Genomic DNA, 14,030 nt, shown 5'->3' on the forward strand with positions numbered 1-14,030 from the left:
GGCACAGAAGGGTGTGGGGTTGGATGAGGTGAGGGCTTGGGGGCTGGATGGGGGTGTGTGCAAGGCTGAAGTTTGAGTGCGTGGAGCAGGCGGGGCTGGATGCTGTGGGGGGTGGTCTCGGTGCTGCAGACAGCCCCCCAGCCCCACACCCGCGCCCCCCCGCGCTGCCAGCCCCGCGGGGCTCGGCCGGGTGCCGCTCCACTTATCCCAGGGTTTTCTGCTCCAGTAAGTCCCGTGCCCGGCTGTGATCCCCCCGCCACCGCCCACCCGGGGGCCAGCCGGCCCCGGCGCCCTCCCCGCCTCCCACAGGGATGGGGGGCACGCCCAAAATGCCCCCAACAGAGACACACGCCCCAGCAGTGTGCAAAATATTTATTTATACTCCAAAAAGGTCGGGGGGGGAGTCAGAGCGGGGACCCCCCCTGCGCCCCCATCCCGTGGCGAGCCCCCCGCCCCGGGGAGGGCGCTGGCAGCAAAGCGGGGGGCCGGGGCGCGGGGAAGGGGGGGCTGCGCCCCAAGGGCACTGCCGAAACGAGTTGTGCCGGTCTCAGCTGGTTCCTGCCGGGCTCTCCCCATATCCTTCTTTTTTTTTTTAATTCCTCTCTTTCTTTTATTTATATTTATTTTGGCGTAGAAAAATAAATCGCTCCTATTTTGGCACCAGTCCTTCGTGTGAAAGTGCAGGTCCTGGGGGGCAACGAGTGTTGGCCCCCACCCTGGGAAGGGGGTACAGGAGCCAGCGAAGGGGTCCCCACACTCGGCTCCTTCCGGGGGGCACATCCCGAGCCCTGCGGGCACCCCGGGGGGGTTTGCGATGCCAGGGCAGGGCTGAAGCATCCTTTGGGGTGGGGGTACAGCGCGGGGGGTCGGCAGGTACATTCGGGGGGCGCAGCCCGGGGTGGGGGGCGGCGCGTTCTGTAGCACCGAGGGGGCAGGCGGGCGGGGGGTGGCCTGTCCCCATGTCACGCGCGGGGACCCCCCGACCCCTCCACCGGGCCTGGAAAACAAACCAACCGAAGGGCCGGGGCGGGGGGCGTGGGCTATGGCGGGGGGGGGATCTGTGCTCCCAGCAGGTCGTAGGCGAAGATGTTCCAGAAGACGGCGAAGAGCAGGAAGGTGCCGTAGGAGAGCAGCAGCACCCACCAGCCGCACTGGTCCTGCAGGCTCTCCTCGTAGCTGCGCAGGATGGTCAGCCCCATGCTGATGCCCACGATGGCCCCCGCCAGGTGAGCCATGAAGGACGGCTGCGGGCCCGAGGCCGGCAGCGGCGGCGAGAACCGGAGCCACACGGCGCGACCCACCTCGGAGCTCACTGCGGGACACGGCAGGGCTGAGCCCACCCCGCCCGCCCCTCCTGCCCGCGGGGGATGGGGGTGGGTACTCACTGCACACCAGCGCCAGCACCATCCGCAGCAGCTTGTAGGGGCAGCGCATCCCGGCCCAGTTCTGCGGGAGGGGGACGGATGGATGGATGGATGACTGGACGGACAAGGGGCTGGCACCAGCGATGACCTGGTGCCATACCCCCAGTGCTCCCCGTGGAGTTCCCCCACGTCCCTGCTCCTCCCACCCACACCCACCCCATGATGCCACCCAAGGTGCTCTCCCCTGTAACAGTGCCCCCCCCCCCGATGCCACCCCACAGCATCCCCCCTCAGCATCCTCAGTGTCACACCATGCTGCCCATCCTACGGTGCCACCCACCCCATGGCACAACCCCCATCAATGTCACACAAGGACACTGACACCCACCCCCGATGCCACCCCACAGCACTTCCCCCCAGTGTGACACAAGGCTGCCCATCCCACAGTGCCACCCACACCATGGCATCCCCCCCTAATGTCCCACCAGCCTTCCCACCCCACAAACATCTCCCACCCATGCTGTCACCCAGTGGTATCCCCCACCCAATACTACAGCGTGCTGCCCACCCTACAGTGCCACCCAGCCCCATTACCACCCCATGGCATCCCCCTTGATGCCCCTAATGCCCCTCTCCCTCCAATGTCACACCATGACACCCACCCTCCAGTGCCATCCACTCCATGGCACACACCCCCCATGCTACCCCCTTGTGCCCCCTGTGCCCCCTCCCCACTGACCATGACGACGTTGGCGAGGTGGGCTGAGCAGAGGGCGTAGACCCCCCCTGAGCCCCCGACCAGGGGGGCCCTCATATCAGTGATGGAGACAGTCAGGGAGCCTGGGGGCACAGACAGGGCTCAGCACAGAGCCTCACCCCCACAGCATTAATTAATTACTGTCCACATTAATTAATTAGAGGCTGCATTGCCCCCCAGCCCCCTGCCAAGTGACTCTGGTACTGCAGGGTAGTACCCAGCAAAGCCCTTCACCCCCATCAGACTTGGGGTGCACCTCCCCATGCCTTCCCTGGGGCTGGGGACGGCTGGGGACAGATGGGGACAGATGGGGACAGATGGGGATGGCCCCCCAGGACCCACCTGCCAGGACCCCGGCCAGGTAGAGGAAGCTGATGCGCAGGATGCCGTGCACCATCTCCAGGGGCACCCCGATCATCAGCTGCAGGAGGGCGTTGAACCCCAGCTGCTCCAGCCTGCCCGGGCACAGGAGGGCACAAGGGGGGCTCAGCCCGTGCAGCCCCCGGGGTGTCCCCGGTGGCCCCCCCGCAGGACCTACCCCACGTGCATGAACATGTAGGTGAGGAAGCGCCAGGCCCTCGCCCGGTGCCCGGGGTGATAAACCAGGGGGCTCTTCATGTACTCGGGGTGGTAGGTCTGCAGCACCCACTTGTTCAGCCGGGCCCCGTAGCAGAGGAACACGATGATCTGTGACAAAGCCCACGGCTGTCACCCCCCAGCACTGCCAAAACACTCCCCCATCCTTCTGTCCTGGGCTGGAGGCACCTGGCCCCTTCACCCCAGGTCTGAGACCCCAGAGGATGCCAGGACATCACAGTTGGGGTCACCTGTCCCCTCTGCTCGGAGTCTGAGCCTCCCATGGGCACTGGCGGTAGAACTGGGATCACCCATCCCCTCTTCCCTTGATCTGGGTTCCACATAGGGGCATGAGGACATAACAAACAGGGTCCTTCATTCCTTCACCTCAGATCTGAGCCCCCCAAGGGCACCAGGCCATCACAACCGGGGTCACCTATCCCTTCTGCCCTGGGTCTGAGCCTCTGTATGGGCACTGGCACATTACAACCCGGGCCACCCATCCCTTTACCCCATATCTAAACCTCTCCATGGTCACCAGGACATCAGAATGGGGTCACCCAGCCCCACTGCCCTGGGTCCGAGTCCCCCATATGGGCACAGAGTTGTCACATCCAGCGTCACGCGTCCCTTCATGTCAGACCTGAGCCCCCTAGTGGGCACCAGGACATCACAGCCAGGGTCATCCATCCCTCCTCCACTGCAGATCTGAGCTCCAGATCTCAGAACCAGAGTCACCCACCCCCTCCACCCCGAGTCTGAGCCTCGCCGAGGTCACCGGGACACTTGGTGCGGGGCTCGGCCCTGCCCCGCACCTGGGTGAGGGTGACGGCTGCCATGAACACGGGGGGCGGGCAGGTGCGGTGCTGGTAGAAGTACCAGCGCCGGTCCATCTCGCAGGGCAGGATCTCGTAGGCCACGTAGCGGACGAAGCGCTTGTAGAAGCCGAGGCCGGTCTCGTCCAGGAGGACGTCGCGGGGCAGCGCCCGCTGCCCGTTGGCGATGGCGCGTTTGAAGCTGCTCGAGCGCTTGCTGCTGATCTGCGGGGAGAGCCCGGGGGGCCGCGGGGGCCGCGGGGCTTGTGGCCACCCCCTGCCCAGCCACCCCCTCACGCCACAGCCCGGACGAGCCACCTCAAGGCCGTGCCACCATCCCATGCCCCTGAGGGCCCACCGATGTCTGCCCCCCTCCCCAGGGGCACGAGGAGGTGCCCAGTGCCCACCCCGGGCTGGCACCCGGCCGCTCGCCCCCGTCCCCGCGGCCCCCTCGGCACTGACCAGGTCTACCAGCTCCTGATAGCAGACCTGCCCCTCGTCGTTGCCCTGTGCCAGGGCCACCAGCATGTCGAGCTTGGCGGGGTCCAGGGGCAGCTCATGGCTGTGCACCAGGCTGGCAAACGTCTCCACCCCGATGAAGCCGGTGTTTTCGGGGTCGAGCTGTGGGGCATGTCAGGGGCGTTACTGAGATGCCGGGGCTGCGACTCTGTGGTTGGCTGGGGAGACCACCCGGTGCCCCTCACCGTGGCCTTTTGCTGCTCCATAACACCAGTCTCTGCCTCTGTCAGGGACACTACAACCTGCCCCCCGTCCAGACCCCGCGCCATGTGGGTGCCCCGTGCCACGCGGGTGCCCCGTGCCGTGCCGGTGTCCCCATCTCCCCCCGCCGGAGCCAGCAGCCAACACTCTCCTACTCAGTTATTTCTTGCCGCCAGCAGCCTGCCAGCCAGGAAGCCACCAAGCTAAACACACGCGCAAGCCCTGGCACCAGCCTCCTCATCCTCCTCCTCCTCCTCCTCCTCCTCCTCCTCCACCTCCTCCTTCTCCTCCTCCTCCCCTGCTCCTCCCGTCGCCCTTGCCACTGGGATTCACCACACCCTGTGCCGGGGCACCCTCTGCCATCCTCGGGGCTCCCGGAGTGAATTGGGCACCCTGAGCCCTCCGGCACAGTGCACCCACGGGGTACCCAGCACCACGGGGTACCCGATGTGGTCCTGTTCATGGAGACAAGGAGCCCAGGATGGCACAAGGAGGATGGAGATTGGGAGGGGGTACCCATGTTTGGACCACAGGGTGGCTGGGACCCTGAACTCCACAATGACCCTGAAATTGTTAGGGTTGCTCCTTGCTTCTGCGGGGAATGAAACAGAGGAGAGGAACCTCGTCCTCATGGGATGGGCAGGAAGGGGAATGCTGAGGGAATGGGGTCACATCCACACCAAGGTGGACACCCCGCCCCTCCAGCACCATCAGGGAACAGCCACAGCCTCTTTCCCGAGAAGGGTTTGGGTTTGCCCCAGAGCAGGGGGCAGGGGTGGGACACATGGAGTGGGATGCAGGGTGGGATGTGTGAGGTGCAGGGTGTAGGATACAGGTGCAGGCAGCACTTGCATCCTCAGAGAAGCCACCAGCCCATGAGAGCAGCCCCAGCCGTTGGGATTTGGGAGCGTCCTGTCCCCTCTGCCCCACACACGTCCCCCACAGGTGCCACGTGTGTGTGTGTCACGCTGGGACCTGGCACACGCTGTCCCCATGCTGGCACACGCCGAGCTCACTGGCCTCAGGAGCCCCGGCAGCAGCCAGGACGCCCCTCTCTGCTTCTAGGGTGCAACTCCCCACACCCCAACCCCACTGGCCCCCTATGTCCCTCCCCGAGAGGGCTTGATCCCCAGTCCCCCAGCCCCCGGATCCTGCTGGGCTCCCCCAAGTCCTGCTGTCTCCCAGGAAAGCTGCTGCTCATCCCCGAGTTGCTCGGGGACACATGGAGCCCCAGAGCCTGAGGGTGGGGTGACACGGGGGACAGCACCGCAACTCCCGGGCTGGGGGACTCAGCCAAGGTCATGGAGCCAGCCAGGGGTGAGGAGGAAACAGTTCATTTCCCTGATCCCCAGTAAATTCTGTCCCCATGCCCAGGGGAGAGCAGCCAGCTGGGCCCGGGGTGGGTGGGGATGCAGGGACGAGCCGGCGGAGCTCAAGAGGAGCTCCTGGGGGCTGGGGGTCAGCGGGAGGTATCGCCTCGAGCCCCCATCCTGCCGCGAGCGCCAGGATGCCCCACGCCAGGCAGCGCTGATGCTCCACGGCCCGATCCCGCAATCAGGTCACGGGGGTGGGTGCAGTCCCCCGCCTCGCCGGGATGCCCGATCCACGGCACGCCCAGGGCCCCATCCTGCACCCAGAGCCCACGGGCGGCGCCGGGGCTCGGTGCCCAGCACCCCCCGTCCTTGAGGGTGCAGCGGGCAGGATCCGGCCCGGGGCTGGCGGAGGAAGAGGCCACAAGTGAGCCGAGTTGCGCGTTCTCGGCGGCACGGGGGGGGCGGGTCCCCCGGGGCGGTGACGGGGGGGCAGCGGGGGGACGCTGGCGGGGGGTGGCACGGCCGCGGTCGCCGCCCTGGATGGGCAGCGCTGCCCGCTGCGCGCCAGCCGAGCCCGGTGCGTGCGAGCATCTCCCCCCGGGAGCGATGCCCGGCGCACCCCCCCCCCCGAGCGCAGCCCGGTGCCCGGTGCCCCCCGGGCGGACTCACCTGCTCCTGGATGAGCTGCAGCAGGGAGCTCCTGTCCATGCACCCGGCGGGCGGAGGGCTCCGCCGCTCCCCCGCGCCCGGGGCCGGCGAGCCGGGCAGGGGAGCGGCGCGGGCGGCGGGGGCGGCGGCGGGGGCGGCTCTCCCCCGCCAGCCCCGCGTTGCGGCGGGCCCGGGAGCGAGCGGCGAGCGGCGGCGCCGGGAGCCGCCGATGGCAGCGGGGAGACGGCGGCGGCGGGGGCGGGCGCGGAGCCGAGCGGAGCCGCCCCCGCCGCAGCGCGCGGCGCAGCGCCCCCCCCTTCCCGCACCCCCCGCCGCCGCCGCGAGGGGAACCGGGACCCGTCCCGCCCCGCCCCGCCCCGCCGGCGGCACCGGGACACGGCACCGGGAGGGAGCCGGCACCGGGCGCTCCCAGCATGGGGTGGTGCCGGGAACCGGCATCCCGGTACAGCTGCGGGCATCCCGGTACTGGAACGTGTATCCTCACATGGCTGTGTGCATCCCGGTACTGGTACCCCACATCCGAACACAGTTACAACATCCCGGTATGATACCTGCATCCCAGTATGGTATCTACATCCCAGTATGCCACCCACATCCTGGTACTGGCACCCACATTCTGGTACAGGTACCTGCATCCTGGAGTGGGTACCTAAATCTCGGTACTGGGAGTCATATTCTGCTATGGTACCTGCATCCCTGTACTGGTACACACATCTTCATACAGTGCCTGTATCCCAGTATGAATACCTGCATCATGGCATGGGTACCGGCTTTCAGTGTGGTACCTCCATCCTGGACCAGTACCTGCATCCTGGTGTGATACTTGAATCCCAGTGCACTGCCTGCATACTGGAATTCACATTCCACTTCCAGTACCTGTATCCCAGTACAGGTTCAGGTATTCCAGTAAGGTACCTGTGTCCCAGTACATGTTTCTGCATCATGGTACAGCACCTGCATCCTGGTACAGGAATCCATATCCTGGTGCAGTACCTGCATCCAGCATGGGCACCTGCATCCTAATATGGGTACCAGCATTCCAGGTACCTGCTGAATCTGGCACAGGTGACTACAGATGTTCTCTCCATTCTGACCCTGGACCCACAGGCTGGTGGGTGCTCCCACTGGTACGGGGGACACGGGGCTGTCCCCTGCCCCAGCATAGCACTCACGGGGCAGCCTGGCACTGGGTCCCTTAAACTGGCCCCTTTATGTGTCACCCAGGCCAGGCTCCCCTGGGCCCCCAGTGTGTGCTGGAGCCTCCCCACTCTCCTGGGCCACGGCTCAGCCCCACTGTGGGTGCCTGGGCAGCTCTGGGCCCCTCAGCCCTGCCAGGCACCTTCCTTGGGGACTGTGTGTGGCCACGGGTGGCCCACGGCCCTGCCATGCGTGTACCCTGTCCTACACCTGTGCCTGCCCTGGCACAGCATCCATGGCTCTGGCACACCAGTGCTATTAATACACACCGCTGCACGTGGGCCCATGGCTCCCATGGGATCCAGCCTGGTTTGGAGTCACCAGGGAGCACCGCGTGTCTCGCCCGCCTTGGCATCACCTCCTCTGCCCTGCACGGCATCGGTTGTGTTCCCCAGTACCCCTGTCCCCTGGTTTGCCATGTGGGAAGGGCTTTCTCTCCCACCCCACAGCCTAGAGGGAGTCTCCTACAAGTGTGGGAGCAGCCTGGCCCCATCCAGCCTCAGGGCAGAGGCCCTGGAAAAAGCCTTTTCCCAGGCTGTGCCCACATTCCCTGTGCCCAGCGCCCATGGCTGAGCCTGCAGAGACAGAAACAGCCAAGGGAAAAGCTGCCACGGGAAAACAGGAGCAGGGAGGGGAGACAGCATGGCCCCAGGAGCTGCAGGGAAGGGGGAAGCCCTGAAGCCCACATGGGGTTGAGCACAGAGAGCAACCGCTGCCGGGGCAGCTGAGCCTCCTGCTTCCCAAGGGATCCTGGCAGAGCACCACAGGGACGCACCACCTCCTTCCCCCTCTCGCCTCTGGCTGGCACTTGTTGCACAGGGATCTGTGTCCCCAGGTACCAAGGAGCCCTGGGCCAGCCCCAAGCTGTCCCACTGTGCCAGGCTTCAGCTTCTGCCCTAAATCTCCATAGCCACCCCCAAACAGGGCAGCCCAGGCCCTTGGGGGTCTCCCTGCTCCCACCCCAGTCTGTGGAGGCCCCAAGCTTCATACAGCCTCGTCAGGGACAAGGGTCCTGCTGCCCCAGGTGACACAGGATACAGCGTGCAAGGGGAAGGTGTGTAAAAATTTATTTTGTTGTAGAGAACAAACCTAAAACATCACAGCTCCAGCAGACGTGGAGCAGGGACAGACACCAGGCACGGGCCTGGGGTGGCAGAGCCACACATGGTGGGCATGGAGAGGGATAAAGACACAGCAGGGACATGGCCCTGGCAGTGCCAGGAACCAGCAGCACGTGGGCGCCCAACTGGCACAGCAGCTCTGGCACAGGCAGGGATCCCCAGCTGGCCAGTGCTGGGCACTGTGGGCACCACTGTGGGACTGTTCCCTGAGAGATGCTGGTGGCACCTCTCATGCCCCTCACTGGCTCCAGGCCACGGTAAAACGTTTAAATAGACAAAACACATAAAAAAGCAGCTCCAGGTGCTACCTTGGAGCTGCCCCCCAGGCTGTCTGCAAAGAGACCGACCCTGAGTGTGCTGGGGGAGCCCAGGCTGGTGTCACTCAGCCAGGGGCTCATCCAGGCTCCCCGTGGAGGGACAGGAGCCCAGGGGTGAGTGCTGGTCTTGCTCTTTGGGACTTGGAGACAGGGGCACCACGGAGCTCTCACCCCAGACTGGTGCTCAGCTCAGTCCCGGCCGCTGATGCCAGCTCAGGTGCAGGCAGGGGACAGGGGAAAGGAGCTTCCAGTTGTACCAGGAGCCTCACACTCTGGACAGGGCCCTGCAGAGGGGACAGCAGGACGTGGGCTGTAGGGCACGGTGTGGCATCAGCTCAGTGATGGCACTGCCAGGGAAGGACTGTGGGCACCCAATGCCCTCAGAGACTTGTGAATACTGGTGACCATGAATACTGGTGGCCAGGGATGGGGACAGGATGGGCCATGCAGGTGGCAGGAAAGGAGGGCAGACGGACCCAGAGCCCAGCACGCAGCGGGACTCACATTTTTGTGCAGAAACAAGAGCCTGGGACAGACCCTGGGTATCACTGTCCCCCCTCACAGCCCAGGGCTGCAGCCACTGCATCTCAGCAAGAGAGGCCAGGCCTGACCCCAAAACACCAGGACTGGGGGCTTTAAGTGCCTGGCCCTCCCTCCCCAGCTGCCTTTCCCTGGCTGAGGGAAACCAGGACAGGAGATGGAGATGTGCCCCAGGGAGCTGGAGCCATGAGCTCATTTGACAGCTCAGCTGCTGCTGGAGCTCCCAGGGGCTCTGAGAGCATTGACCACCCCCCAGAATTGAGGCCACCAGCACAGCCCTCTGGGGAGGGGATGTGCCCAGCCCAACAGACACTGAAACACTCATGTTCGAGCTTAAAAACAAACATTAAAAAAATTTAACAGAATAAAAGATGAGGGTGATCCTCCAGCTGCTGGTGAGGCAGATCCCCAGCAGAGCTGCCTGCCCTGGTGCCACTGGGGCCAGGACGCCACAGGGTGAGGCTGGCTGGTGCCAGGGATCTGTCCTGCTCGTGCTGGGAGGTCTGGTTTCACTGGCCCTGCAATCCAGGCTGGGGGAGAGGAGGATTTCCTACCAGGGACCAGCTTGAGGCAGGGCCCCTCACGAGGGTGTCGCTGGGGACAGGGAGCTGGTGTCAGGGGGGGATGGGGTGCAGAGTGGCCCTCATTTGTTCTTGGCCAGCACACGGTACAGTGTGAACCCCACCAGCGCTGTCACCGCGGCCCCCAGGGCCACCCGGAGCCAGAAGGATGCGACTCCCAACTCCACAGCATTCAGGTGGCTGCAAGGAAATGGAGAAGAGGCTGGTGAGTTCGGCTGTCCCAACACTCCTCACCAGCCCACAGCGCTCCCACCCCACACATGGAGATCTGGGGGGCCCCTGGGGGGCACAGGGCGAGCACAGCACTGGGGGTTACAGCCCAGCTGACGAGGAGGCTCCAAGAGATTCCCGGCCCCACATGCTGGAGTACCCGTCACCTGGCATCATCATCAAGCCAAGGGGTGGCTGGTGGGATGGATGTAGCTGTCCCCTCCCCTGGCCTGGAAACAGCACATCAACACCTAAATAATTAGTAGGAGCATGGAGGTATCTGCCTTTCTAGGTCAAGCTGCCTTTCCAACCCCAAGTGACCCAGGAGCGGGTGCCCCGGATCCGCCGGCACAGCCGGTGACTGGGACCGAAGGGCAGTGAGGGAAGGAGCCCAGCGTACACATTCCCTTCCCAAACACGTGCTGTCCTGCACCAACCTGCTCCTCTCTGAGGAGAGGCACATCCATTATTCATTCCCCACTACATCGGGGGAGCACAGCCAATCCCCAGCCCTCCATTACGCTGTTATTTATTTATACCACATACCCTAAGATATATTAAGAATATTTAAATTTTAATACTGCAGAAAGGGGAAAAAAAAAGCGTCAGCTCTAAAAATAAAGTTGTTTATTGAAAAGAAGCTAGAGGGAAAACTACTCACTAGTAATCCCATCCTGCCTTCCAATGCTCCCACATGTTTCTCCCTGCAAGGGCTCGGCCCCCAGCGCTGTGCTCGCTCTTCCCACCCCTGGAGCAGAGATTCCACACACAGCCACGCTGTCCTTCTTCCCACATGCCCCCTCACCTCCCGCGACCAGCCTGGCGCTCCTCCTACTCCGTTCCCAGCCCCTGTGGGATGCAGTTCCTCCCAGAGGGAGGCTGTGTGACACAGGTCTCGCTTCACTGACCTCTTTTTCAGTCTGATCCATCTCATCAGGAGAAAATTGCTGCCACTCCCCCCGCGGGCCTTGGCAAACTAAGCTGGCTACTCCTCTCCAGCATTTTTTAGCTTAGGCTTCAAAAATAAACACTCCTGTGGCAGGATCTATCTAATAAATCTGCCAGAGACAAACATGAGGCAGAAGAAAGCCTCTCCACTTTGCAAATAGGGGAAGAAATGGCCTTTCTGTTTCAATTACTTCTATGAAGAGATCACAGAATCCCAGAACCATTGTGTGGTTTGGGTTGGAAGGGGCCTTAAAGCTCATCTGGTTCCACCCCCTGCCATGGGCAGGGACACCTACCACTAGCCCAGGTTGCTCCAAGCCCTGTCCAACCTGGCCTTGGACACTTCCAGGGATGGGGCAGCCACAGCTTCTCTGTGCCAGGGCCTCACCACCCTCCCAGGGAAGAATTTCTTCCCAATATCCCATCTAACCCTGCCCTCTGAGGGCAGTGGGAAGCTACTCCCCCTCATCCTGTCACTTCATGCCCTAGATGACACCAAAATCACTAGATGACACCAAAAGCTGGAGAGAAACAAAGCAAAAGCAATGTGTCAGAGGTCAAGTTTGGACACAGCCCCCTCCCCAGGCTTTGCTCCTAGCAGAGCCCCTTCCACAGCAAGGATACTAACGGGAAGGTGGCAGCAGTGGCCAGCTTGGTGTAGACAGCAGTGCTGGGTGGTCCCTGGCAGTGGCAGGTGAAGAGAAAGGGTGGAGGGAGGCAGTGCTTGTAGCAGAACTCAGCTGGGGCCAGCCCAGGCTGCTGGCTGGCTTCTGGCAGGTCTGTCTTGGAGGCCACGAAGACACAGGGGATCTGGCTGTCCATGTAGTGCTGCTGCAGGGACAGAAGAAAGCCCAGCGAGGGGTTAAGTGAGCAGCCCCCGGGGGATGTGGGGCTGCCATGAAGGCTGGAGTCCCACAGGGGCCCTGTGGTCCCACAAGAACCCTGTACAGTCCCCCAGGGTCCCAGCCAGTTACCTTATAAACAGTGGCACAGTAGCTGAAGGATTTGGGGTCGCTCAGGTCGTAGACGAAGCAGGCGACGTCACAGGCTGTGTCTGACGGCTTCGTGAACGTCGAGTCGGCGCTGACCTCATACAGCTGGGGCAGGAGGGGAAAGGACACAGGGCATGTCACTGCCTCAGGGGGTCAGCTGTTCCCTCACCAGAACAGGGACGGTGCTGGCTGATCGCAGCCACAGCCCAGCCTGGGGTGCTGGGATATGGGAGGATACAGCCAGCCCTGCTGTGAGCCAGGCACTGCACAATTCCCTCCTCCTCCAGACTTACTATGAGGTATTTCTCCTGGCCATTGACCTGCACCGTGTTGATGGTGTAGGGGGATGGCTGTCCCGGGTTCTCCTTCTGGGCCTGCCAAGGACAACACTGTCAGACAGTGGGGACATGAGCAGTGCTTGCTAGGGGACAGCGTTTCAAATTGCCCTGAGCCCCAGTGGCCTAACAGCCACCTGAAGGGCAGCCAGGGCCTGCCACGAGATGTGGGGCTGTTCCTAACAGGCAGGGAAAGTCAGCATCACTGTGGTGACACTGGGGAAATATAGCTGCCTGGAAAAGGCATAGCCCTTCCAGATCTTTGGGACAAGCCAAAATTATGGATGCAACAGCCACAGAACCACCAGCACGCAGGGGGGTGTAAAGCATGGACAGGGAGAGCATCACACAGGGGGCAGGGAGATGCCATCATGGGATAGGTCACTCCAGGACCTCCGGCTCTGCCTCCTGCTCCTGCCCAGCGTGGCCGGACAGGGAGCAGCCACTCACCGCCAGGCTCCTGCCGAGGAAGGCCTGCAGGAAGGCGGACTTGCCTGCGCCCCGGGCTCCCAGCACCTTGCACAGGAACACATTCCTCTGGGTCTGCCCTTTCTCCAGGTCAATCCTCTTCTCCCGGGTCACTGGCAGGAGAGAGGATGGGTGAGCACAAGGAGGGACCCGAGCTGTGACAGGAGGGGAGGGCATGGCCATACCCGTGAGGGCCTGTGTCTGCGAGTCCTGCTCCGACAGGATGGGGTAGCCCAAGTAGCCCAGGCACTCCAGGCAGTGCCGTACATCCAGGTAAGCCACGAGCCTGGAGAGACAGAGCAAAGGCGAGAGGGTCAGCGAGGGCTGAGTGACGTGAGCAGGGGCGGGGGAGAGGGACTGAGCTTACGTCCACTGGCAGAGGAATCCATGCAGGGAAAGCAGGCCTTTATCAGTGGTGCATACCGTGTTGGAGAGCTCGGGGCCCCAGGGCACGCAGGGGAACACGCTGAAGAAGTTCTGCAGCTCTGTGTGCGAGAGGGCTCCGTCTTGGTCCTGCCAAAACAAAGGGTGTCAGCAGGAGAGCCAGGACACAGCCCATGCCCAGAGGGGTCCCTGGCACACTGGCCATCTCACTGGCTGCTGTGGAATGACACAGGGATGCTGTCAATGGCAGGAATCGATCACAGCCAGAGCTGGGTGAGCGTGCAGAGCCTGTGCCCCAGGGACTGCCACCACTGCATGAGAGAGAAGCTAATGTGCTTTGGGATCACAGCTGGAACCAGGCATGACCTGCACTCCCTACAGTCCTGAGCTGCTGTTCTGGCTCCCCTGGGGCCAGCTGTCCCACAGCCTCCACAGGGCCAGCCTGGTCTTCCACACTGCAGGGTATCTAGCCCAAAGTCTGTGTGTGGCCACCAAGCAACCACAGGCCAACACAGCACCCTCAGGCTGCTGTGCCTGAAGGAGAACTGCTGGCACCTGGGCACACAGGGATGTGCATCCATTCAGTTCTGCCATTCCCTGTGGCCAGAGCTGATCTGGGCACAGGGGGACGTGTGTCCACTCAGTGCTGCCATTCCCAAGCTATTCCCCGTGGCCACAGAGCTGCCATACCCCAGGTGCACATCAACATCTGAATAACCACTC

At 63.3% G+C, this 14,030-nt stretch overlaps 2 protein-coding genes across 7 annotated transcripts in view; both read right to left on the minus strand.

The window, feature by feature from the left end:
- Nucleotides 1–357: 357 nt before the first annotated feature.
- RHBDL1 (rhomboid like 1) lies at nucleotides 358–6,417 on the minus strand. Of its 2 annotated transcripts, XM_064672502.1 has the most exons (8): nucleotides 6,215–6,406; nucleotides 3,975–4,133; nucleotides 3,513–3,737; nucleotides 2,660–2,808; nucleotides 2,464–2,576; nucleotides 2,104–2,204; nucleotides 1,386–1,446; nucleotides 358–1,312 (listed from the first exon to the last, which is right to left on the minus strand). In XM_064672502.1, the coding sequence occupies exons 1-8, from the start codon at nucleotides 6,251–6,253 to the stop codon at nucleotides 1,041–1,043; spliced, it is 1,119 nt and encodes a 372-aa protein (XP_064528572.1). In that variant the 5' UTR covers nucleotides 6,254–6,406; the 3' UTR covers nucleotides 358–1,040. The 2 variants fall into 2 exon arrangements, with proteins under 2 accessions (XP_064528572.1, XP_064528571.1); XM_064672501.1 differs by having other exon boundaries at nucleotides 3,513–4,133; nucleotides 6,215–6,417.
- Nucleotides 6,418–8,455: 2,038 nt separating this feature from the next.
- The window catches only part of LOC135422910 (mitochondrial Rho GTPase 2), a 47,223-nt gene continuing 41,648 nt past the window's right edge, over nucleotides 8,456–14,030 (minus strand). For all 5 annotated transcript variants that reach the window (XM_064672517.1, XM_064672512.1, XM_064672513.1 and 2 more), the window contains 7 exons: nucleotides 13,291–13,436; nucleotides 13,109–13,209; nucleotides 12,906–13,036; nucleotides 12,414–12,494; nucleotides 12,103–12,225; nucleotides 11,757–11,959; nucleotides 8,456–10,150 (listed from right to left, as the gene is read on the minus strand). In XM_064672517.1, coding sequence (XP_064528587.1) covers nucleotides 10,033–10,150; nucleotides 11,757–11,959; nucleotides 12,103–12,225; nucleotides 12,414–12,494; nucleotides 12,906–13,036; nucleotides 13,109–13,209; nucleotides 13,291–13,436 — 903 coding nt within the window. In that variant the 3' untranslated portion in view covers nucleotides 8,456–10,032. The remainder of the gene's footprint in view (nucleotides 10,151–11,756; nucleotides 11,960–12,102; nucleotides 12,226–12,413; nucleotides 12,495–12,905; nucleotides 13,037–13,108; nucleotides 13,210–13,290; nucleotides 13,437–14,030) is intronic.

Source organism: Pseudopipra pipra, chromosome 16 (assembly GCF_036250125.1).
Source record: "Pseudopipra pipra isolate bDixPip1 chromosome 16, bDixPip1.hap1, whole genome shotgun sequence".
Lineage (NCBI taxonomy): Eukaryota > Metazoa > Chordata > Aves > Passeriformes > Pipridae > Pseudopipra > Pseudopipra pipra.